The 27003-nt window shown below is 42.6% G+C and overlaps 1 protein-coding gene across 4 annotated transcripts in view; it reads right to left on the bottom strand.

Moving 5' to 3' along the window:
* SPAG5 (sperm associated antigen 5) overlaps positions 1-27003 on the bottom strand; it is a 191205-nt gene that overhangs the window by 4231 nt on the left and 159971 nt on the right. For all 4 annotated transcript variants that reach the window (XM_077480426.1, XM_077480428.1, XM_077480427.1 and 1 more), the window contains one exon: positions 18207-18281. In XM_077480426.1, coding sequence (XP_077336552.1) covers positions 18207-18281 — 75 coding nt within the window. The remainder of the gene's footprint in view (positions 1-18206; positions 18282-27003) is intronic.

Genomic DNA, 27003 nt, shown 5'->3' with positions numbered 1-27003 from the left:
GCTGAAAGAGACAGCACATTATATTTAATTCACTGATGCATTTACACACTTCCATAGTAACCATAAGATAAAACAGTTCAGGAATATTCCTTTATCCCATTGTTTTGCAAATATATGTACATTACAAACTGTATGATTCAATCAGTTCTGATATTGCAGTTTTACTAAACTGACAGCTTATTATTCTTTTTTTTTTAAATAATACTTTATTTCTCTGCAGGAATACATGACAAAGATCACAAAAAAATAAATAAATAAATAATAATTACATAGATCAACTTATCAAATCAATTTACAAAACAGAAACTTATTAATTTAACCAATGATACACATTGCATTCCTGCGAATTTTCCTTTCTTTTCCTCTTTTTCCCCTTCTAAACAACTAACAATATTACAAAAACGATTCCCCTCAACAACTCTCTGCTCCAAGGCCTTAGATCCCGTGAGGGACTTATAGAACCGAGGAGAGAGAGAGAGAGAGAGAGAGGGGAAAAAAAAAAAAAAAAAAAAACCCCCAGGGAATCCCAAATGGAACAAATAAAAATATGTTGCCCCTGCCGACAGAGGGACCTGTGCCACATCACTTACTAGCTATTCCTCTAGTTCCTCTCCAATTAGCCCTTTCCCTTCCTCCGATTGTAAAAATGACTCCCATGGAGCCCAGACTTGCAGTAGACACTTCCTTTCCTCCAAAGACATAGGGATCAATTTTTCCATGATCCCAATTCTTCTTACTTTATTTAACCAATTAGAGATTCGGGGTGTCCCTGGTTCTTTCCAACATATGGTGATGCAGCTTTTAGCTGCATTCACCAAATGGCATAGCATTGAGTTCTTGTATCTCTCCAAAGGAATTTGTGAGCATTGTAGTAAGAAAAAAGCTGGGTCTTCCGGGATCTGGTAGTCAGTAAATAATTGAGAGATTCTCTGAACTTCTTGCCAAAACTGTCTAATTACTGGACAAAACCAGAAAATATGGGCTATGGTGCCTCTCTCCCTACACCCCCTCCAACACCTATCCGACATTTCTGAAGAGAATTTATTCATTCGAGACGGGGTGTAATACCAACGCATTAGTACTTTGTAATTTAATTCCTGTATCTTAGTACATCTAGATGATTTAAAAGTTAAATGTATTATTTTCTGCCGTTGGGATGGTGTAAAAGTTTGTTCAAGGTCCCTTTCCCACTTATCTAAACTCGCTATACCAAAATCCTCAGGAGGTGCTGTTAGTAACGCATATATCTTAGAGATAATATGGGAGAGAGGTTCACTCTCCCCACAGTACTTCTCAAACTTAGTAAAAGGTCGACCATACCCTTCGGCGGGTCCCAATGTTTCAAGAAAGTGTTTAACTTGTAACGCCTGCCAGAAGGGCAATTCGTATTGTCCTCCTAGTCGCGTTAATATTTCTATTGATGGCCACTTACCAAACCTCAGAAAGTGTGAAGCCTGGAAACATCCTTTCTTTTTTAATTTCCCAAATATTCCTGATTCCAAACCAGGAGGGAAATTTGGGTTCCCTAGAATAGGAAACAGGGGGGTTTCTGGTGATGAAAATTTGGGGATCCGAGTAAATTTAGCACCCATACGAAGGGTAGGTCCTATTAAGGGATGTACTTTTAATATAGAAGGTAACGCTGCATAGCACCATATAGCTCTATCTAAGGGGATAGAGCTGATATGTTGTTCCAAGGTAATCCATCTTTTACTATCTCTATGGCGGCACCAGTCAATAACTCTACCTAACTGGGTAGCTTGATAATATTTATATAAATCAGGAGCCGCTATAACCACCCACCTCTTTAGATAGCGTTAACAAATTCCTATTAATTCTTGGCCGTTTACTTGCCCATATAAACTTTGCAAACGCTATTCGAGTTTTACTAAAGAAGGCGGGTGGAATCGAGATAGGTAACGCCTGGAACAAATAGAGACATTTTGGCACTATATTCATTTTCAAAATGTTACATCTCCCGAACCAGGATTGTGAGGCTTTACTCCATTCATCTAACAATATGCTAACTTCCCTTAGTAAGGGTGGAAAATTTAGGGCATATAAATCTATTAAATTGGGTGGAATCTGTAGCCCTAAATAATTCAAAGCCGTCGTTGTCCATTTAAATTTAAAATTATTCTCCAAGTTTCTTTGGGTGGAACGCTCCAGGGATACCCCCATTGCCTCCGACTTGCTATAGTTTATTTTAAAATTCGACAGAGCACCATAACACTCCACCTCCCTTAATAAATTAGGGAGCGATATTTGTGGACTGGAAAGTGAAAATAAAAGATCATCCGCGTAGGCTGAGAGTTTATATTCCTGATCCCCCAAGGGGATACCTTTAATATCTGGGTTCTGTCGAATTCTATTTAATAAAGCCTCCAATGTCAGCGCAAACAGAATAGGAGACAAAGAGCAGCCCTGGCGCGTCCCGTTGGATATTAAAAAAAATTCTGAATTTATTCCATTAGCCTTCACCAAGGCTTGTGGCGTTGAATATATTCCTGCTATCCAGTCCAGCATTCGATCCCCCAGGCCGATCTGTTTTAGTACTCCTAGCATAAAGGGCCAGCTAACCCTATCAAAAGCCTTCTCTGCATCTGTATTCACAAAGATACTCGGCAACTTCCTCTGATTTACATATTGAACTAAATTCAAAACTTTAATAGTGCTATCTCTAGCTTCCCGTGTGGGGACAAATCCCACTTGGTCCCAATGAACCAGCTGCGTCATAAATGGTTCTAGGCGAGCCGCGAGTATCTTTGTGAATATTTTGTAATCCGTATTCAGTAATGATATTGGACGGTAACTACTGCAAACTGATGGATCTTTTCCTTCCTTTGGGATCAGTACAATATGTGCTCTCAATGCTTCTGCGGGGGGTAAAGCAAATTGTCCTAATGCATTAAATGTCTTGACCATATAAGGAGCTAGTAATGGGAAAAAACTTTTAAAGTATTGCAGAGAGAATCCATCTGGGCCAGGTGCCTTCCCATGCCGCATCATCTTTATTACTGTAGATACCTCCTCTATTGTTATTGGTAACTCAAGTTTTCTTCGTGTCGGAGACGACAGTCTCGTTAAATGTGAGGATTCAAGATATTCTTCTAGTGATGAAGAAGACTGGGAAGGCACCGGGAGATTATATAATGAAGTATAATATTTTCTAAATTCCTCTACAATATCCTTCGGTATTGAGGATTTTAGACCTCCTTTTGTTTTAATATAAGGTATATATGAACGAAGTTGTTGTTTTTTTAGTTTTCTGGCCAACAGCCTGCCACATTTATCTCCCGAATCATATATTAACCTCTTCCCTTGCTGTAGTGCCGCCATTGCCTTATACCGCAAGAGATCAGAGAGTTGTCTTCTTAAATGTGCTAATTCTATTCCCATTTCCGTCCCCATTGTCATCTTATGTTGTAACTCCATTTCCCTTATCCTTTCCAATAAGTGACCCGTCTGTTCTTCTCTGGCTCTCTTTATTCGGGATCCATGTTTTATTAAAATTCCTCTAATTACTGCCTTATGGGCTTCCCAGACTATCCCTACATCAATCTCTCCATTGTCATTAATTTGGAAATATGAGTCGATTTCTTTAACCACATCTTCTCGTATTTCAGGGTACTGCAGCAGGCTTTCATTTAACCGCCAGTTCCAATGTGTCTTGTGAGTAGCACCCTTCAAAAAGATCTTAATTATAACTGGTGCGTGATCGGACCAGGTTATATTACCTATCTGAGTGTCCTGTACTAACGAGAGAATTTGCTGTGGCAATAAAAAGAAAACGATTCGGGAATATCGTTGATGGGGATTCGAGAAATATGTAAAATCCCTCTCTTCTGCATGAAAGGCCCTCCATGCGTCAACCAGTTGAGATTCATCTAATTTCCGAAGGATATTTTTCCTAATTCTCCCAGAGACAGAGGATGTCCCATTAGAGGTGTCTAACTTAGGATCTAGTGGGACATTAAAGTCCCCCCCTATGATCAATATCCCCTCCCTAAATACCATTAATTTGGATAGAACTTTATTCAAAAAACTATCTTGATGTACATTTGGGAGATAAATTGTTGCAAGAGTCACCTTAACATTTCCTATAGACCCTTTAAGGAATAAATATCTTCCCCCTGGGTCTTGACATCTATCCAACAGAGACCACATAATACGGTTAGAAATTAAAATAGCAACTCCCTTGGTTTTAGCCTGTTGATTAAAGGCATGATATACGTTTGGAAAATGTCTACTTTGGAGATAGGGAAGTTTTCCTTCCTTCAAATGTGTTTCTTGCACCATGCCAATATCAGTTTTGAGACGTTTTAAATCATTTAATAGCATTTTACGTTTTTCAGGAATATTAAGTCCTCTAGCGTTCAGTGATGTGACACATAATCCCTCCATCTTCTCCAAGATGGGGGGCTGCACTAAGGGGAGAAAAAAAAAAAAAAAAGGGGGGGGGGGAAACAAAACAACACCTATCTAGGGGTACAGAATTACCCATAGGCGTTGAATATGGGGGCAGTGGCTAGCAAGTGCAGGGTTGGTGAAGCACTACTTCCCCTCCAGAGAAACTCTTTATATTAGCATCCATAAAGACAACAACTATAATTTATTTTCAATTAATCCCACATTCCCTCCCCACCCCTTTAATAAAACGTAACACACAATAACCTGGTCTCCCGCATCCCCACCCTACATTTCCCTTTCAAGTCAACCTATAATGTCCCAGCCAAAACCAATAACTATATCATATCTTGGGGAGAGAAAAAAAATAAAAATAAAACCATCCCTCCTCCTCCCCCTCCCCTATATAAACTATAACCAAAACAGCACACTTATATTCCTTGTATCATGCATATTACTCATTGCAGGTCCCCCCCTTCTGTGGGGACATAACAGAAAGAAAATAAATAAATAAATAAATAAGAAGGGGGAAATGGGGAAATCCCTCATTTCCCTCAACGTCCAAACCACACACCAAAAGTGACCATAAATGTGAGATAGCTTATTATTCTAAATAGGAAACCTTAATTTTGTTTGCAAATATTAAAGATTCTAACTACCAGCAAAAAAGTCCTTACATTTAAAGAGCACCTGTCATTTCAGATGCATCATGGCAGTGCCGGTTAGCGGGCATCCACTCACCTCACATTTCCCAATCTGTGCAGCGAAAGAAAGGTCTCCCTGCCTGTGATTAGCCCTGTGCAGTGTGAGCTCAGGCATGAGAAACTGCGAACATGCCCGAGCCCATCCTTAAAAGTGAATGGGACTGTCACTGAATCAACAGCGGGCCAGAGGAGGAACCACTGCAGGACAGAGGTGACAGTTGCTGATTAAAAATTAGGATTTAAATTAAGTTGATTTAAATAAAGCCTTTTTACTAGCTATTTAAATTGTGATTTAAATCAAATCCACCCTGCAGTCATCACATACAGCATGCACTAGTGTGTTGTGACACATACCAACACAGAATACACATTAGATTGAAGAAACATGCCCATTAATGCAATGCGCTAGTGTAATTTAGCTCTAAAACTTTGCACTTTTCATACTGATGTCTTGACAAAAAAGCTAAACTGAGGCAACGTTCACACTTGTGCTGTTGTGGGTAATAGACAGGGTGGTAAATAGCAACTGTTCCCACACCCAAACCTTGCTGCTTTGTTGCAGACGCGAGGGGCTGATATTCATTCATAATGGCACCCCTCCATGCATCTGAAAAGAAGAGCGAGTTTTAGGTTGTGGGAAATCACACAAAAGCACAGTGCAATTTCCCACTGGCTGCATTAAAATAAGGCGTAGGAACCTTTTTCCTGCATGAAACGATGGCACAGCAGCCCATCTGAATGAATGGGCTTCCTTGCCTTTGCAAACATCGCTCCCATAGCCACTAAGGTGTGAACCTAGCCAAGAGGGAAAATAAACCCAAAGGACATTTGTTCAATGGACTACTAGAGGTTGGGGATAAATGGGTCAGGACATGCAAGTAACATTGTCAGTAACTACCTCAAATCCATGTTTTGATTAGACAAAAATCTCACTTGTTGTAGCTAGTTTGCATATTTGTGATTTTCCATTTTTTATATACATAAAAGGACTAGATTTTTTTTTAGGGATGTTAATTTATATTTAACATTAGCCACTTGACCTCCGGAAGATTCTACCTTCTTCCTGACCAGGCCATTTTTCGGTATTCAGCAATACGCTACTTTAACTGGTAATTGCACGGTCACGCAACGCTGTACTCAAATGAGACTGATGTTCTTTTTTTTCCTTTTTTGGTGGCATTTGATCACCACTGGGTTTTTATTTTTTGTGATAAACAAAAAAAAAAACTTAAAAATATTCTACTGCTTTGTTATAAAAAATATCCAATAAACTCAAATTTCATCACACATTTAGACCAACGTGTATTCTGCTACTATAATTGGTGTGAAAGTTGTAGCGTCTACAAACTATGGTAAACTGGTATTTACGCAGCTTTTTTTTCCGACTGCCTATCCCATTTCTTGAGGTGCTAAAATGCCAGGGCAGTGCAAACACCCCCCAAATGACCCCTTTTTAGAAAGTAGACACCCCAAGCTATTTGCTGAGAGGCATGTTGAGTCCACGGAATTATTTTTTTGCAACCATTTTCTGGAAAATTACAAAAAAGTTTTTATTCTTTATTTTACATAAAGTTTTGACATAAATAATATATTGTCACACATTCCATAGGTATATGTGAAATAACACTCCAAAAAACATTCTGCTGCTTCTCCCAAGTATGGGGATACCACACGAGACTTTTTGGCAGCCTAACCACGCATAGGCCTCCACAATCCAAGGACCACCTTCAGGCTTTTAAAGGATGTATTTCCTCATGTCACCTCCTCACTACTTACTATCACAGTTTCGGAGGCCCTGAAATGCCAGGATAGTAGAGACATTTTTCATAAACTTGTAGCGCATAGAAGAATTAACTTTTTGCCACAACACGCCTCTCAGCAAATAGCTTGGGGTGTCTACATTCCAAAAAAGAGTAATTTTTGCTAGAAAATTACTTTGAACCCACAAACATACATTGGCCCAAGAGAATAAAATGGTGGGTGTTGCAATTTTATTATGTCAGACAGTATTTGCGCAGCAGTTTTTCAAACAATTTTTTTGGGAAAAAAATACACTTTTGAGATTTAATGCACAAAAACGCAACACATTGACCAATTATTTGGTATCTATTTACTTAACGCAAGATCATTTATATTTTACCCAACATGACCCGCTTTAAAAATTGCACACGCCTGTGCAATGGTGACATACTATGCACATTTTTAATATCCATAGACAATGCTTTAAAAGCCTTCACATGTTACCACTTTAGATTTTATACAGAGGGTCTAGTGCTAGAATTACTAACCTTGATCTGATTTTCGCAGTGTTACCTCACATGTATGGTGTAATTATTAGTTTACATACTGACACGAGACTGATGCTCGCATTCGCCTTTGCACGGAGGTGCTTTAATTTTTTTATTTTGGTTCATTTTTTACACTGTCCCTTTCATTTTTTTTTCCCTTTTGATCACTTTTATTGTTAATCACAGGGAATGTAAATACCTGCTGTGATAGCAATAGGCAGTAACAGGTAGTCTTTTCTGAGAAATCTGGTGTCTCTCCTCTGCCCTTAAAGCATCTGATCACACCAAGATCGGTGTGATCAGAGGCTTTCCCAATTTAAAAATGGCGCGGTTTATATCCAGCGAAATCTAAGTGATGAAATGCTCCAAGCTTCAAGTTTCTTAGACCATAGAGATGATTGGAGCCATTCTGGTCTACGATCATGTCTATGGTCAGTTGGCAGAACCGCCGTCTGCATTCTCGGGTTTCCCCTGTGGGACATTAGAGCCTCCCACTGCTTGTAAAAGCAATATAGCGGATAACTAGCCACCAGGATTGCTTTTACATGAAAGCCAACAGCTGGCTGAAAAAATTAAACCAAGATGATGCCTACACCTGCAGGCATCATCTCAGTATAACCAAAGTCCAGCGACATAACATTACATTGCTGGTCCTTGTTGGGCATATATGTAATGTTATTTCTTCCCCCCCCCCCCCCCCCCACACACACACTGTGTGGCTGAACCAAAAGAGAGAACCTAACAGATTCCTCCATTCACATCCATCGATGTGGATGAAGAAATCTCTGCCAAAAAAAAAAAATGAAAAACATAAGAGCGGTCCACCCACTGGCCACCCCAGGCTTCCATGTTTGGGCATATACCCCACAAAAACCCCGCAGTCGGCAGAAGACCCCCGGACGACGGCACGGTGAAGAAAGCAGCCGGGCTCCTCCGCTAGTAAAAGAGCTAGCAGAAGACAGCGGAGGAGTCTGGCGAGAAGACCCCCCAAAACGGAAGACCACCGGAGCTGTGCAATAAATGTTAAAAACGTGTTGTGCTTTTTTCCACATAGGGTGGGGGGCCGATATCTTATTAAAGGGGGCTCCCAGATTCCGATAAGCCCCCCGCCCGCAGACCCCGACAACCAACGGCCAGGGTTGTTGGGAAGAGGCCCTTGTCCCCATCAACATGAGGACAAGGTGCTTTGGGGTGGGGGGCCACAGGCCTGGAATGGCTCAGGAGGGGGGGGGGGGGGGGGGCGGCGCTCGCTCGCCCCCAACCTCTTTCCTGACCGGCCGTGCTGCATGCTCGGATAAGGGTCTGATATGGACCTTGGGGGGACCCCCACGCTGGTTTTTTTCGGTGTAGGGCTTCCCCTTTAAGTCCATACCAGGTGACGGGGCTAGCGATGTATCAAATTGACCTTCACTAGTCCCGGCTAACTGGAGCCATGTTCAAAATGAATGGACTTTTCTCCGCGTGTGGGCAAGTCCGTTCATTTCAAAAGTCCGGCGGACTAGCACACAGACGGCTGTATTGTCCGCCGGACTCGACAATTTTGAGTGTTTTGAGGGGACAGAAAATTTACAGAGTTATACAAGCTGTACACACTACTTTACATTGTAGCAAAGTAGCATGATATGAAAAGATATAATAAAATATTTATACAAATGTGAGGGCTGTATTCACTTTTGTGAGATACTGTGTGTGTGTAATTATATATATATATATATATATATATATATATATATATATATATATATATATATATAATATATATACATACAGTACAGACCAAAAGTTTGGACACACCTTCTCATTCAAAGAGTTTTCTTTATTTTCATGACTATGAAAATTGTAGATTCACACTGAAGGCATCAAAACTATGAATTAACACATGTCCAATTATATACTGAACAAAAAAGTGTGAAACAACTGAAAATGTGTTATATTCTAGGTTCTTCAAAGTAGTCACCTTTTGCTTTGATTACTGCTCCGCACACTCTTGGCATTCTGTTGATGAGCTTCAAGAGGTAGTCACCTGAAATGGCTTTCCAACAGTCTTGAAGGAGTTCCCAGAGATGCTTAGCACTTGTTGGCCCTTTTGCCTTCACTCTGCTGTCCAGCACACCCCAAACCATCTCGATTGGGTTTAGGTCCGGTGACTGTGGAGGCCAGGTCCTCTGGCGCAGCACCCCATCACTCTCCTTCTTGGTCAAATAGCCCTTACACAGCCTGGAGGTGTGTTTGGGGTCATTGTCCTGTTGAAAAATAAATGATGGTCCAACTAAACGCAAACCGGATGGAATAGCATGCCGCTGCAAGATGCTGTGGTAGCCATGCTGGTTTAGTATGCCTTCAATTTTGAATAAATCCCCAACAGTGTCACCAGCAAAGCACCCTAACACCATCACACCTCCTCCATGCTTCACGGTGGGAACTGGGCATGTAGAGTCCATTCGTTCACCTCTTCTGCGTCGCACAAAGACACAGTGGTTGGAACCAAAGATCTCAAGCTCATCAGACCAAAGCACAGATTTCCACTGGTCTAATGTCCATTCCTTGTGTTCTTTAGCCCAAACAAGTCTCTTCTGCTTGTTGCCTGTCCTCAGCAGTGGTTTCCTAGCAGTTATTTTACTATGAAGGCCTGATTCACACAGTCTCCTCTTAACAGTTGTTCTAGAGATGTGTCTGCTGCTAGAACTCTGTGTGGCATTGACCTGTTCTCTAATCTGAGCTGCTGTTAACCTGCGATTTCTGAGGCTGGTGACTCGGATGAACTTATCGTCCGCAGCAGAGGTGACTCTTGGTCTTCCTTTCCTGGGGCGGTCCTCATGTGAGCCAGTTTCTTTGTAGTGCTTGATGGTTTTTGCCACTGCACTTGGGGACACTTTCAAAGTTTTCCCAATTGTTCAGACTGACTGACCTTCATTTCTTAAAGTAATGATGGCCACTCGTTTTTCTTTACTTAGCTGCTTTTTTCTTGCCATAATACAAATTCTAACAGTCTATTCAGTAGGACTATCAGCTGTGTACTGTATCCACCTCCTGCACAACACAACTGATGGTCCCAACCCCATTTAGAAGGCTTGAAATCCCACTTATTAAACCTGACAGGGCACACCTGTGAAGTGAAAACCATTTCGGGTGACTACCTCTTGAAGCTCATCAACAGAATGCCAAGAGTGTGCGGAGCAGTAATCAAAGCAAAGGGTGGCTACTTTGAAGAACCTAGAATATAAGACATATTTTTAGTTGTTTCACACTTTTTTGTTCAGTATATAATTGGACATGTGTTAATTCATAGTTTTGATGCCTTCAGTGTGAGTCTGTACTGTATATATATATATATATATATATATATATATATATATATATATATATATATATATATACACACACACACACACACACATATACAAACACATATACATACACGATGCTGCCGAAGCTACAGGTTAAAAGGTTTGTTTTCTATTAACCGCTTGCTGTCCGTGTAACGTCATAACATTACGGACTTTGAGTGGTGATATCTGAATGATGACTGCAGCTACAGGCATCAATCTGATATCGTCTTTTAGAGCCAGCGATTCCCTTCACCATAAGAATGATCATATCGGCTTGATCGTTCTTATAGGCAGAGGGAGGGGATGTCTCTCCTCTCCCCTGCCCCCCCACCTCCCGTGCTTCTCCCAGGTCATACCTGCCATTGGCGAACCGGAGAAGGAATCAACCGGGCCCGGTTGCTAACCATATCGATTTCCGGCGGGCCAGATGTTCCCCGGAGTGTCCATGATCGTTCGGAGCCCGGGCGCAATGTTATGACATCACACGCGGCTTCTGCATTTGAAAAAATACCGCCGCCTCGGCTGGGAAGCGGAGATATATATATATATATATATATATATATATATATATATATATATATATATATATATATATATATATATATATATATATATATATATATATATATATATATTATAATTTTTTTTATTTCGATTTAAGGCTTCCCAGCCTAGAGGTGAGATCTGGAGACTTATTGACCCCAGATCGCACTGTAAAGAGGACCTGCCAAGCACCATTCCTATTACAAGGGATATTAACATTCCTTGTAAAAGACTCTGAGAATATTCGTAAAAATAAGTAAATATTTATTGAAAAAATAGACGCACAAAATATATGAGGTAGTTTACAAAGCTGATTAATGGCAGTAGGGGTCCTGAAAGCCAATGACAGATATATTCGTTGCACATTATCCCGACTTTTTTCGCCGGTAGCTTCTTCAGGGGATGTGCAAGCGAACAATAGACATATCAAAAAAGAAGAAAAGATAAATACAAAGAAAAAAATACATAACTTGATAAACACAAATGACAAGAATGCATATTTCCAATATTGTATGTTAAAACATCCAACAAAAGACTACAGAAAAGAGCGCTTACCCTCAGCCCCAAAGGAGAAAAGGGCCTCAAATGGATGCACCAGTACCAATGGGTTCTTGGGTGGTCGTTGCACGGTGGATTGATAGAGCGCTTCCCCTTTTCCTAATTCCCATAGGCTCTGCCTCATCTGCCCCTTTCTCTCCCTTCTGGCTTGCCCGCCCGATGTAAGAGGTCATACAGACACCCGGCGCTTTTTTTCTATCCCAGAGTGTCTTTTACATCTTAAGGACTGGAATATCTGTCTAGTTTTTGGTCATTCCGTCCAATCTTTGTTACTCTTGACGTCTTTCTCCCTTCGACCACTGCAGTGAGAGCTGCTCTGAGCCTGTGGCGATATATCGCTGACCGGACTTGAGTTCCTCCCACTGACATATGGCCTCATGGGTAGTGAAGTCTTTCCACTCCTTTCTTCCTAAGGGCATTTGCAGTGTCACCTGTGTTGTCCGCATCGAGCCGGTGACGTCAGACGCCGGCTCGATGGAAGGGGGATTTATAAGGCAAGCCTTCGCTTGTCTCACTTCATGGACACAACCGGAGGGTCCGCTACTTTATGCACTGTTGCTCGGCAAACATCGGTAAGCCTGCGTGTACGTTTTCAATATTTATACTCCCTTTATACTCTCCTTACTATTATATATGGGACTTGTTGGTTTTACTGCAGTTGAAGCGTCCGCGTATATTTACTGGACCTGGCAGGCGTTTGGATCCTTACCAGAAAGTCTGCGGGTTTTTTTTAACCCGTTTGTCTGATCTGTATTTCTAGATTTGCTGCATTCTTTCCGGTCTATATAATGACCTTGAGGGGTGTTCAATCAATCTAAGCTTAATCTTGCTTTTATTTAAGTATATGTATTTATTATTACGAATTATATCTCTTTTTTACTCCCTAACCTTATAAATGTATTTTACTGCTGGGCATTCTGTTCTTAAAGGGACGTTTCAATTATTTGCCAGTTGATTCACCACACTTGATTTTTCGGTGTAGATAATTTTATTATTATTTGATTATTAATTTAGGAATTTATATACACCAAATTTTTTTCTATCTATGTGTGGCCTTGCAGCTAGCTTTTACCAAAGTTACTATTTATTAAATTGGTTTCTTTTCTGCCCTTTTTTTTCCTATAGCTTGGCCTTTGCCGCCTTCTATGCCCTCTTTTGGTAGGCATTCCACTGTGGGGTTTAGGTGGCAGATAGTCTCCATCCATTTGAGGCCCTTTTCTCCTTTAGGGTTTCGGCTGAGTGGAAGTGCTCTTTTCTGAAGTCTTTTGTTGGATGTTTTAATGTACAATATTAGAAATATGCATTCTTGTCATTTGTGTTTATCAAGTTATGTATTTTTTCTTTGTATTTATCTTTTCTTCTTTTTTGATATGTCTATTGCTAGCTTGCACATCCTCTGAAGACGCTACCGGCGAAACATGTCGGCATAATGTGCAACGAATATCTCGGTCATTGGCTTTCAGGACCCCTGCTGCCATTAATCAGCTTTGTAAACTACCTCATACATTTTGTGTGTCTAAATTAAATTGTTTTTTCAAAAAATATTTACTTATTTTTACAAATATTCTCTATGCTTAAGCACCGTTAAAATACCCTTTTTTCTATGTACCTCCAAATATTTTCTTTACCCCGGGATGTGGTGCTAATATATACTTGGGTGTTCCCTGGTAGCCGGACCAAATTTAAATCATTCCTTGTAAAAGAAATAAAAGTGAAAAAAAAATTAAAATAAATAAAAAATTCAAAAAAGCGCCAAAATAGAAAAATAAAAGAAAAAAGTAAAGTGTCCCTGTCACTGCGTGCTCGCTTGCAGAAGCAAACGCATATGCAAATCATGCTCACATATGTAAACGGCATTCAAACCACACACGTGAGGTATCGCCGCAAACGTTAGAGCAAGATCAATAATTATAGCAATAGTACTCCTCTGTAACCCAAAACATCTAACCTGTAAAAAAATTTCAAATTTCGCCTATGGGGATTTCTAAGTACCGAAGTTCGGCGCCATTCCACAAGCATGTGCAATTTTGAAACGTGACATGTTGGGTATCAATTTACTCAGCAACAAATTGGGCTAACTTTAGCTTTTTTTTGTATGCATGAAACAAATTTTTCTTTTTTTAAAAATTGCTGTGCAAATACTGTGCGAGATAAAAAGTTGCAAAGATTGCCAATTATATTCTCTAGGGTCTCTGCTTAACCACTTGCCGACCGCCGCACGACGATGTACGTCGACAGAATGGCACGGGCAGGCATAAGGGCTTACATGTACGTCCTTGCCTGCCCGACGGTCGGGGGCCCGATCGGGCCCCCGCCCGGTGCCTGCGGCGGTTGGTATTCGTTCGGGAGCGATCCCGGACGAGGGGACGGCCATTCATTCATGGCCACCCCCTCGCGATCGCTCCCGACGAATGAAAATGTCCCGTGACATCACTTCCTCTCCTGTAATGTAAACACAGGAGAGGAAGTGATGTATTCTCTCCTCCGTGTCGGTATTTTTCGTTCCGGCACCGAGGAGAGAGCATCGGTGAGTTGCACAAGCACTACACTACACAGTAGAACATGCCAGGCACACTCACACCCCCCCTTTACCCCCCGATCACCCCCCAATTACCCCTGCCCCCCCAGTCACAGTGACACCAATTGCTTTTTTTTTTTTTTTTTTGCATTGGTGTCATTTGTGACTGTAATAACTGTTAGGGCAGTTAGGGTTAGCCCCCTTTAGTTCTAATGTGCCCCCCTAACCCCCCCAATAAAGGTTTAACCCCGTGATCACCCCCCGTCGCCAGTGTCACTAAGGCTGGGTTCACATTGCAGCGGTTTATGAGAACGAATGTGATTCGCATCGCACTGCAGTGCAAATCACATCCGATCTCTGTGCGATTCGAGTTCAGCCATACAGATAGTATGGCTGAATTTGTGTCGCACCCGCCGCAAATTCGCACGGGACCCTTTTTTTGGCCCGCAGCAGAATCGGATCGCATGGGTGTTCACACCATGCGATCCGAGTTTGCAGATCGCACTGCGATATGCGAACTGATCTGGGGGTGTCATTAACATTTCACTGACACTCCCAGCAGTTCGCATAGGGCAGTGTGAACTGCCGCCGGGAGGCATGCGATGCGGGAACCCGCCGCGGATTCATGGCGTTCCCGCATCGCTCCAGTGTGAACCCAGCCTAATAAGCGATAGTTTTTCTGATCGCTGTATTAGTGTCACAGGTGACGCTAGTTAGGCAGGTAGGTATTTAGGTTCGCCGCAGCTTTTTATAGCGCCAGGGACCCCCATATACTACCGCATAAAGCCCCCTGATTGCCCCCTAGTTAACCCTTTCACCAGTGATCACCATATAACTGTTACAGGTGACGCTGGTTGGTTAGTTATTTTTTTATAGTTTCAGGGCACCCGCCATTTATTACCTAATAAAGGTTTAACCCCCTGATCACCCGGCGGGTGTCATTTGTGACTGTAATAACTGTTAGGGCAGTTAGGGTTAGCCCCCTTTAGTTCTAAGGTACCCCCCTAACCCCCCCAATAAAGGTTTAACCCCGTGATCACCCCCCGTCTCCAGTGTCACTAAGGCTGGGTTCACATTGCAGCGGTTTATGAGAACGGATGTGATTCGCACCGCACTGCAGTGCAAATCACATCTGATCTCTGTGCGATTCGAGTTCAGCCATACAGCTAGTATGGCTGAATTCGTGTCGCACCCGCCACAAACTCGCACGGGACCCTTTTTTTGGTCCGCAGCAGAATCGGATCGCATGGGTGTTCACACCATGCGATCCGAGTTTGCAGATCGCACTGCGATATGCGAACTGATCTGGGGGTGTCATTAACATTTCACTGACACTCCCAGCAGTTCGCATAGGGCAGTGTGAACTGCCGCCGGGAGGCATGTGATGCGGGAACCCGCCGCGGATTCGTGGCGTTCCCGCATCGCTCCAGTGTGAACCCAGCCTAATAAGCGATCGTTTTTCTGATCACTGTATTAGTGTCACAGGTGACGCTAGTTAGGCAGGTAGGTATTTAGGTTCGCCGCAGCTTTTTATAGCGCCAGGGACCCCCATATACTACCGCATAAAGCCCCCTGATTGCCCCCTAGTTAACCCTTTCACCAGTGATCACCATATAACTGTTACAGGTGACGCTGGTTGGTTAGTTATTTTTTTTTATAGTTTCAGGGCACCCGCCATTTATTACCTAGTCTCACTAGTGTACCCCTAAATTTAGGGGTGTCTACTTTCCAAAATGAGGTCATTTGGGGGGGGGGGGTTTGTGCCATCTTGGCATTTTATGGCCTTCAAAACTGTAACGCCCTTAGAAAGCCTGAAGGCGGTGCTTGGTTTTCGGGGCCCCGTACGCGGCTAGGCTCCCAAAAAGTCCCACATATGTGGTATCCCCGTACTCAGGAGAAGCAGCAGAAATTATTTTGGGGTGTCATTTCACATATGCCCATGGCATGCGTGAGCAATATATCATTTAGTGACAACTTTGTGAAAAAAAAAAAAAGTTTGTAATTTTCCCGCAACTTGTAGCAAAATATAAAATATTCCATGGACTCAACATGCCTCTCAGCAAATAGCTTGGGGTGTCTACTTTCTAAAATGGGGTCATTTGTGGGGGTTTTGTGCCATCTTGGCATTTTATGGCCTTCAAAACTGTAATAGGTAGTGAGAAGTGAAATCAAAAATTTACGCCCTTAGAAAGCCTGAAGGCGGTGCTTGGTTTTCAGGGCCCCGTACGCGGCTAGGCTCCCAAAAAGTCCCACATATGTGGTATCCCCGTACTCAGGAGAAGCAGCAGAATTTATTTTGGGGTGTCATTTCACATATGCCCATAGCATGTGTGAGCAATATATCATTTAGTGACAACTTTGTGTAAAAAAAAAAAAAAAAAATTATTTTTTGTCATTATTCAATCGCTTGAGGCAAAAAAATAAAATATTCAATGGGCTCAACATGCCACTTATCAATTTCCTTAGGGTGTCTACTTTCCAAAATGGGGTCATTTGGGGGGGTTTTGTACTGCCCTGCCATTTTAGCACCTCAAGAAATGAGATAGGCAGTCGTAAACTAAAAGCTGCGTAAATTCCAGAAAACGTACCTTAGTTTGTAGATGTGACAACTTTTGCGCAAACCAATAAATATACAATTATTGACTTCTTTTTTACCAAAGACATGTGGCTGAATACATTTTGGCCTAAATGTATGACTAAAATTGAGTTTATTGGATTTTTCTAATAACAAAAAGTAGAAAATATAATTTTTTTTCAAAATTTGCGGTCTTTTTGCGTTTATATCGCAAAAAATAAAAATCGCAGAGGCAATCAAATACCATCAAAAGAAAGCTCTATTTGTGGGAAGAAAAGGACGCAAATTTTGTTTGGGTACAACATTGCATGACCGCGCAATTACCAGTTAAAGCAGCGCAGTGCCAAATTGTAAAAAGACCTCTGGTCATTGACCAGCAAAATGGTCCGGTCTGAAGGTGGTTAAAAAAAAAAAAAAAAAAAAAATAAAAAAAAAAAAAAAAACAACACGTTTGGGGGTTCTGTGTAATGTCATAATTGGTCTGGGTGGCAAGTGGTTAAACAGGTTATACCTACTTGCTCTGTGCAAAAGCAGCCCCAATTCTCTTCTGAAGTCTGCTGCCCTGCCTAGTGCCCCCATAGCAAGCCCTACTCCCTGCTCTCTCACTGGCTTTGATTGACAGCAGCAGGACCAATAGCTCCCCCTGTTGTATCCGAGTCAATGAAGGAAACGGCAGAGGAGAGCCTTGGCTCTTGTGCACGTTGCTGGATTGAGTTCTGGCTTGGGTATGTATATATTTAGGTGGGGATGCGGGAGAAGCTCCAAATTTACAACCACTTTAAGTAAAGTTGGTATCTGATAGGACTGGTAATGATGATTTCAACAGTCAGTCTGGTGAAAGGGATAAGTTGGGGGGTCTGTAATATAAAAAAAAAGGAGTTAAGAAATCCTGTTCTAAACATACTTTTTTTTTTTCTGACCCTTTATGAGTGAAGATAAACAGAACGGTCTCCAAATTGCCAGTCATTTGCATAATTAGCATATACAACCAGGTTAGGGAAATCCCAGCAACCATTTTGTTCTAGACATTGGCTTTTGCATACAAATCACTCATAGTAATTACTACATTTAAAGATGTGAGCATGACCAAAAGAATAAGCGATTCACCTGAAAGTAAATGTAAAAAATAAAAATTTTTAAATAAAAGCACAGCAGTTAGGCATTGTTTCGTTAATAGCTCATACCATACATGGAAGACACCTTATTGTAAGCATTTAGTAATAAAAGGTATATTTGTTGATGGGGGGGGGAACAAAACAAAAAAAAAAAAAAAACAGTACTTACATGTCTCATTAGTCTCTGGACAACTTCGGACTTTGAATATTCTACATCATTAAGTTTTATATTCAGTGCAGTTAACTGAGGAACACAAAACATACAGCCACTGTTAAAAGCATCTAGCAGACAATTCAAGAACAAACACATACAGCCATTTAATGTCTACGGCATAAAACATTTTTTAGGTGTTAAAAAACAAAAAAACACAACATTATTCCTTACTTAATGGGGTTATACGCCATCTTTAGGTGAATGGACACTGGTAGACCAAAAGTCTTAGACAGGAAGTCCGCCCTTACATAACCCCTCCAATACAGGAAGTGCTTCAGTTTTGTAGCAAGCACTGAACTCCCAAAAGAGGAAAGGGACCTCTGTGTCCCGTGATGTATTCAAAGAAAAGGATTTTACAGGCAAGCATGACGAAAAAATCCAATTTTCATTATCATACATCACGGGACAGAGTTAAGCTATTATTCATTACTTACTGGGACGTCCCAGTAAGCCTTGAGGTGAGAAAGACGCTCTGTCAAAAAACAATATCAAAATAGCTATCAGACTTTATACAGCAGCCTGTAGAACACTGCGACCGAAAGTCAAATCCTCGGTTGCTCCAACATCTACCTGATTAAAATCTTGTGAGCATATGCACTGAAGACAAGGTAGCAGCCTTGCAAATATGAGCCACAGACACCTGATGGCGAAAAGCCCAGGAGGTTCCTACACCCCTGGAAGAATGAGCTCTCACCCTGAAGGGAGGAGACTTACGTTTCAGACCATAGGCTTGAATGACCAACTGGCAGACCTAATTGGCAGTGGCAGCTGCCTGCCCCTCCTTGGGTCCTTCTGGCAAAATAAAAAAGCAATCCGATCCTTGGATCTCTGCAGATCTAGACAAATAAAGTCTGACTGCCCGCACTATGGCCAAGGAGTGCAGTTATCTCTCTTTCACCAAACGAGGCAGCGAGAAAAAAGGCAGCAAAGCAATGTTCTGATTCAAATGAAAGGCAGACACCACCTTTGGCAAGAACGATGGAATAGGAGGCAACACCACATTGTTGTGGTGAAGGATTAAAGGGGTTGTAAAGGTAAATGTTTTTTCACCTTAATGCATTCTATGCATTAAGGTGAAAAAACATCTGACAGTCCTATTTTATTTACCTGACCCCTCGAAAATCCTACGCTTGTCCCCCAACGTCCTTTCCACCGTTCAGCCTGGCCCCTGATTGGCTGGAAAGCAGCGCAGCCATTGGCTCGCGCTGCTGTCAATCACTTCCACTGACGCGGAGCGCCAGGGGCGGGGCCGTGTGATACAGCGAAACGTACTGGATTTTCACTTTGGATACTATGTCGCCTAGAGGAATGAACGAGGGGATCGAAATCAGCACTGTTATTTAATCAGGTGCTGGTGTGATTTTCCCCTGGTCATGCCTGGGTTGCCCTGTTACTGGTGAATGGATACCCAGTCTTATCCACTAAATAGCTCATTTGGGCAACAAACACAAATTTGGCACCGCTTTTTTTTTTTTTTTACCACCCCCCTTTTCCTCTTTTTTTTCCCTTCCCCTTTTTTATACAATATTATGTTCCCTCTAGAGAATATTGGGACATAAAAATGTTTGTATATACTCACGTATATACATGCGTTTGTTGCACATGTACATGTTTACAACTGCACGTACGTGCAGGCATGCATGAGCTGTTGTGTGTGTGTGTGTGTGTGTGTGTGTGTGTGTGTGTGTGTGTGTGTGTGTGTGTGTGTGTGTGTGTGTGTGTGTGTATGACTATATGTGTGCACACATATATATACACAGTGGGTATCACCAGCATTATCCATTAACCATTTATTATCTGAAGATTCGATTTTATCCTTTTGAAACTTATTTTTGGTCATGATATAGCTTAGAACCTTAAAGAGGAGCTGCACCTAAAAAAAAAAATATTAAAAGCCAGCAGCTACTAATATTGCAGCTGCTGACTTAATAAAATCACACTTACCTGTCCCAGGTTCCAGCGATGTCGGCGGCAGATGACGAGCGATCGCTCGTTTCGCTGCTGCCACCATCCTCTGTCAGGGAATCGGGAAGTGAAGCATGACGGCTTCACTGCCCAGTTCCCTACTGCGCATGCGCGAGTCGCGCTGCGCGTCTCTTATGGTCCCCCGCTGTGTCTCTGGGAACTGTGTGTTTCCCAGAACACAACGGGGGGGCGGAGCGTGTGCGGCGGTCTGGCCGGAAGTGGGTGCACTTACCTGGATTATCCAGGTAACTGCACCCCCCTCCCCCCTGAAAGGTGCCGATTGTGGCACCGGAGGGGGGGAGGGATAAGATTAGCGGAACTTCCCCTTTAGGGTGAAGAACCGCTTTAATATTATACCTAGCATAGAGTCCTCTCTTTCCTCCATTCTCACCATTTTATTAATTTATTATAATTTATAATAATCAATTGATTTCCAAATTGCTAATAATTTTCTTAATTCTTTTTTTAGTTAATTTACTTATAAAAATGTATTCATTTTAAATTTGAGGTATATTTATACATTTTATATTTATGTATTTAATCAATTAGTGAATTGATCGATTTCTGCAAACGTTATAAACTTATCTTCTACTATTAATCAGCAAGCTTCTTACTCATATTTTCACTTCGGTCTCCAGCCATCTACCTCTTTGAATCTGTGTATTTGATTCACGGGCTGGCCAGCCCATCAGATCTCTCTGTTTCTATTTCCTCTGTAATATAAGACTGCCAGGTTTGCCAGCCAATCATGGTCTGATGAAGAAGCTGTAGCTTCGAAATGCATTACCATTCCTTGCCACTGTGAATAATCACATTTCCTGTTCCTGTGAAGTCAGGACCAGCTGCTTCTTGTTCCCTGCCTCCTGGTTCCCAGCATTCTCTGGATCCCTGTAAGATCACACCAGTGCCCCAGGCTGCAAAGGGAAGACTTTTATGAGACTCCAGGACTGGCGATTTTCACCACATACTGAACTCATCTAATTTAACCTGTGAGTTACTACTTGTTTTTATTAAATATATGATTTATACTGCACTCAGTCTGGCGCCCCTCTGTTCCCATTTCTACACAGAGCTCATCGCTTCACTCTAAGGGAGCTGCCTCCAGGTGCTAATCATACAAGATCTCGGATCATTTATGGACATTATGTTTTAACAAATGTTTTAATATTATGTGTGCTTATTCACACACATTTTATGTAGACCTATATTCCAGTTGCTATATAATTTTATGTTATCACCATATCTAGCGCCGCTGTTCACCCCTGTTTTTACAGTGAGCAGCTATAGCCGCCGGCTGTATCACGGGAGCGCGCCCGCAGATGCTTCTTACCATGCGAGGGAGCTCGCATTAACGTGAGAAGCATCTGCGGGAGGAAGCAGAGACAGCCGCCGAGGGACCCCAGAAGAGCAGGTTCGGGGACACTCTGCAATACGAGCTGCACAGTGGAGGTAAGTATAACACGTTTGTTATTTTAAATAAATAAAAAAATTCCCTTTACAATCCCTTTAAGTATGGCTCCCTACATGAAAGGGCCTCCAACTCTGACACCCTTCTAGCTGAGGTGATGGCCAGCAGGAAGGCTAGCTTTCGTGACAGCAAGACGAATGGAATTTCCTTGATAGGCTTAAATAGTTGTTTCTGTATCTCAGACAACACCAGGTTTGAGGCTGGGTTCACACTGCTGCGGTGACGAGATCGGTGACTGCAGTGCAAATCACATCCGATCTCTGTGCGATGCGAGTTCAGCCATACAGATATAGTATGGCTGAATTTGCATCGCATCCGGCCCAAACTCGCACAGGACCCTTTTTGGTCCGCAGCAGAATCGGATCGCAACATGCGATCCGATTCCTGTCCAAGTTTGCAGATCGCACTGCGATATGCGAACTGATCTGGGGGTGTCATTAACTTTTTGCTGACACTCCCAGCAGTTCGCATAGGGCAGTGTGAACTGCCGCCAGGAGGCATGCGATGCGGGAACCCGCAGCGGATTCACAGGGTTCCCGCATCGCAGCAGTGTGAACCCAGCCTAAGTCCCAAGGACACCAGAGAGACCTTATAGGGGGAAGCAAATAAGTCGCCCCCTGCATAACTGTTCAGACCAGCAAATGGGAGGCTAAATGCCTTTGAAATAATATAGACAGGCGTGAAATGGAACCCCTGATCATACTCAAAGTCAATCTGATTTCCACAGCCAACTGTAGAAAAGAGGATTCTCCCACTCACGTATTTCCGAGGGTGCCATTGTCTACCAGTGTCCATTCACCTAAAGATAGTGTATAACCCCAGTAAGGAATAATAACCTAACTCTGTGTCCCATGATGCACAATAACAAAATATATACAATTTGTATATTTTCTTATATACATTTAACATTAGCAAACAGGTCTATTGTAACTGGACAATCTAAAACAGGGATATGGAATTAGCGGACCTCCAGCTGTTGCAGATCTACAAGTCCAATGAGGCATATCAAGACTCTGACAGCCACCAGCATGACAACCAGAGGCAGGGGCATGATGGGACTTGTAATTTTGCAACAGCTGGAGGTCCGCTAATTGCATATACCTGATCTAGAGCTTGGGACCTCTTCAATGCTGCAGGTTACCAAGCACAAGAGTGTTAATTACAAACATAAGCATGGTTTAAAAAAAAAAAAAAAAAAAAAAAAGGGTACTGTCTTGAGATATTTAAGGGGGCAAGATAAGGCACATAACCATATACACAGGAGCAATTTTATACAAGCCAGTTAGCCATCAAAATATTAGAGTGTATGTTTTAAAGCCCAACAACGAACTTCAATTATTTGATCGCTTTTGGTCTGCTAAACATTCCTTTAACCGCTTCCCGACCACCTCGCGCCGATATACGTCGGCAGAAGGGCACAAAGGCATAATCGCGTACCTGTACGTTGCCCTTTAAGAGGCGATGAGGGCACGTGGCCCCGGGAAGCTCCGTGAGTCCGGTCGTGGGTCCCGCTCACTCAATCGCCGCGGGGATACTCGTGATCGCCTCACGGAGAGGTAGAACAGGGAGATGCTAAAGTAAACAAGCATCTCCCTGCTCTGCCTAGCAACAGTGACACTGTAAAACACAGCCACGCCCCCCCAGTTAGCAACACGCCGCTAAAACACACTTTACCCCTACACTGCCACCTGTGTCATTGTGCCAGTGTCATTTACACAGGAATCAGTGCATTTGTATAGCACTGATTGCTGTATAAAATGACAATGGTCCCAAAAATGTGTCAAAATTGTGTGCTCCATAATGTCGCAGTCACGATAAAAATCGCTGATCTCTGCCATTTAAAACAAAATGCCATAAAACTATCCCCTATTTTTTTTAAACGCTATAACTTTTGCGCAAACCAATCAATAATCGCTTACTGCGATTTATTTTATTTTTATATCTATTGATCTCTTATTCCGGATGGAACTTTGTGGCTTGATTGAAGGTACTGATAACCTTCACGTCCAGTATAGGACAAATGCTTCCTTTCAATTTGAGTATGGTAAAGAGGTTTGAATAGAAATCCTGAAAGAATGGCAAAGAAAGGAGGAGTTGAACAAGAACAGCACTGCAGTGACAAAAGGTAACATGAACAGTGTGGAGAGGGGGCCCCAGGACACCAAGTCCCATATGTTGCATTTAGTCTAGGTTGTTGTAAAGGCAAACTAACACCATACAAAAGGATAGGCAAGATGCTTTTTCCTTCTTGGCTGCATGTACAGAAGCAGCTGTGATAGTAGGAGCATCAGAAAGAAATTCTGGAGGAGGGGGTTTATGCAAACACTTGCAGCCCCTGAATTCTCAGTTTGGCAAGCATGACTGATCTTTTACATAAAATAAATCCAACATTGCTGCAGAAAGCTCCTGCCTCTATAAGGCAAGGGAAGTCGATAGCTCATGTGAATGCAGGAAGACTGAGGAGTGGATAGACTCAGGCAGGGGACTGAGGTTTAGGCTGTCGACCTAAGGTCTTAGGGAAGGGACACTTGAGAAACCCATAACGGTTAGTGGCCTGTGAGGTGGCTAGGCCAGCAGGACTTGCTCTTATGATCTGCCATACCACCAGTACGGAATAAAAGTAGTACCAAAGTGATACTCAGGGACACAAGCTGCAAAGAACAGGAGAGGTTTAAGTGGCCTTCTGTGACCAAGTAAATTTAGGTAGGTGTGAAGAGGTTCTGTAGAAAAGTGATTTTTTTCGTCATACTTACCTGTAAAATCCTTTTCTTTGGAGTAAATCATGGGACACAGCGTCAGGCTAATAATCATTACCTGCTGGGTTATACTCCAGCTCCAGGTGAATGGACACTGGCAGATCAAAGGTCTTTAGACAGGAAGTGATCCCTTATATAATCCCTCCCAAGGGGAGGGATCTCGGTGTCCCATGATGCACTCAAAGAAAAAGATTTTACAGGTAAGTATGATGAAAAAATCCTATTTTTCATACATCATGGGACACAGAGTCAGGCTAATATTCATTACCTGATGGGATGTCCCAGGAGCAATAACCTTGAGGGGAGGGAGACACCCTCCCAAACAATAGCAATCAAAACGTATATGGCAGCCCGCAGTACACTGCTGCCGAAAGCAGAATCCTCAGCTGCTCGAACATCAACTTGATAACATTTTGTGAACGTATGCAATGAAGACCAGGTAGCAGCCTTACAAATCTGAGCCACAGATACCCGACGACGAAAAAAAGCCCAGAAGGTTCCTATACTCCTGGTAGAATGAGCTCTCATCCTAAAGGGAGGGGCTTTATGTTTCAAACTGTAGGCCTGAATGATCAATTGATGGACCCAATTGGCAATGGAAGCCTTGGAAGCTACCTTCTTGGGTCCTTTCGATAAAACAAAAAAAGGTGTCGGATCCTCGGATCTCCGCAGATCTAGACAAATAAACCTTGACTGCCCGGACAACATCCAATAAACGCAGTCGTCTCTCTTCCGCCGACCGAGGCTGAGAGAGAAAAAAAGGCGGAAAAATAATGTCCTGATTTAAATCGAAGGCTGGCAAAATTTTTGTCAAAAAGGATGGAACAGGTCGTAACATGAAGCTGTTATGGTCAAGTATGGTTCCCTGCATTAAAAGGGCCACCAACTCTGACACCCTTCTAGCCGAGGTGATGGCTATCAGGAAGGCTAGCTTGCGTGACAGCAAGTCTAATGAAAAAATCATTTGGATGTATTTGTCCAAATCATCCCCATTGCATGGTGCTTCAGCTGACCAACTTTTTAACCACAGGATCCTACGCATGTGTACTAGCACAAGCGCAAGGCGGGACGCCTGGTAAATGGAATCTTTTGTGGCATCTGTGGCAAAACATAATGCCCTTGGCAGTTCGGCCAAATACCGGGCTTGTTGTGCAGGAACATCCTTAAGGGCCTGTCTAAATTGGTCCTTTCGGCACTGACAGACGCCTATTGCGGAGACCACAGGCTGAGTAACTGCACCTACCAAGGAAAAAGAGGATTTTGAAAGGAATTACAACTTTTTATCTGTTGGACCCTTAAGCATTTGTGCATTGTTTACTGGACAAGTTAGACTTTTATTCACACTGAAAATCACAGCGTCAACTGCTGGCACATTCAATTTTTTGGTGAATATGTCCCTCCATGGATAGAGTGCTGTGAATCTCTTTGGAGGGAGAAAACGTTTATCTGGGTGAACCCATTCAGCATAAATAAGCTGTTCTAGTAAGGCATGGACAAGAAACGCATGTAAAGGCTGTGAAGGTTTTAAGGAACCTAAAAGAGAAATAGAACTTTCAGCTGACTCTGTTAGGGGCAGCTTGAAAGTGGCACGAACCATCTCCGTAAGAGACTGTACTAGCAGTTTCTCAGATTGTGAGGCTGAAAAAGGTTCATCCACCGTTGTCTCCACCGCAGAGGATTACCCTGCTTGCCTTTCCTCCTGATCGCCTGAGAGTAACACCTTATCCTGCACCCACTGATCCTTGGTAAAGGGTCTAAGGTAGGGGAGGGGGAGCTAACACGCTTCCTATCCTTTTGGATGGAGGATACGATTAAAGGCGCTAATCTTCCTTCTAGGCCCTGTAGGGCAGAGGAAAATGCATCTTTAGTCACGTATACAGGGGCTGAGATGTGAGAAGCAGCTGCACCACCAATTGGTTCCAATAACTCACCCTGGCTTGCCATATCTGGTATTTCAGGAGAGGATGACAGTGTGGAGGCACTGCTGGAATTCCCAGCGCCTGGGGGTGGGATTTTTAGTACCATTGTGGTGTCTCTTTTGGAAACCATAGTGCTGAGCACAAAAAGCAAAGGCACTAAGTAAATGCACAACACTTGAGCAATACTCAAGCAAAAACAATGCTGCTAACAAAGTTCAGCTTTGGTGCGGAGTATAAATGTTATTTCCTGTACTGGAAATGCCTGTATGCATCCTTATCTGCCCCCAGCGCTCCTGTGTCCCAGACTGCAGCTGTTAACTGAGAAGCGTCTGTGCCTGTCTGTCTCCAGCGCAGTGTGCTCCTCATGGACTTGCGTCCTGCACACGGAGCAGCGCCTTAAGCCAAGCCCCGTCATTTAACGTGTCCTCCTCTCTGTTTAAACTAGCTGTAGTTCGTGCATGAAAGTGGATCAATAGAGACTCAGCGAGAGGGGAGGAAGGGAGAACACAAACATGCTGTTAGCTGGGGCACTGAGCTGACTGAGAAGAAAGTACTAAAGTATGTGCATTTACTCCCTCTAGTAGAGAATTTAAGGCATGACAACATTTTACTCATGGAAGAAACCACCATAGGTGGACTTTTTA

This window comes from Lithobates pipiens, unplaced genomic scaffold, assembly GCF_037356315.1.
Source record: "Lithobates pipiens isolate NorthernLeopardFrog02 unplaced genomic scaffold, aLitPip1_a1.2 Scaffold_16, whole genome shotgun sequence".
NCBI lineage: Eukaryota > Metazoa > Chordata > Amphibia > Anura > Ranidae > Lithobates > Lithobates pipiens.
The sequence above is the reverse complement of the archived record's forward strand: the minus strand, read 5'-3'. Positions and strand labels throughout refer to the sequence as shown.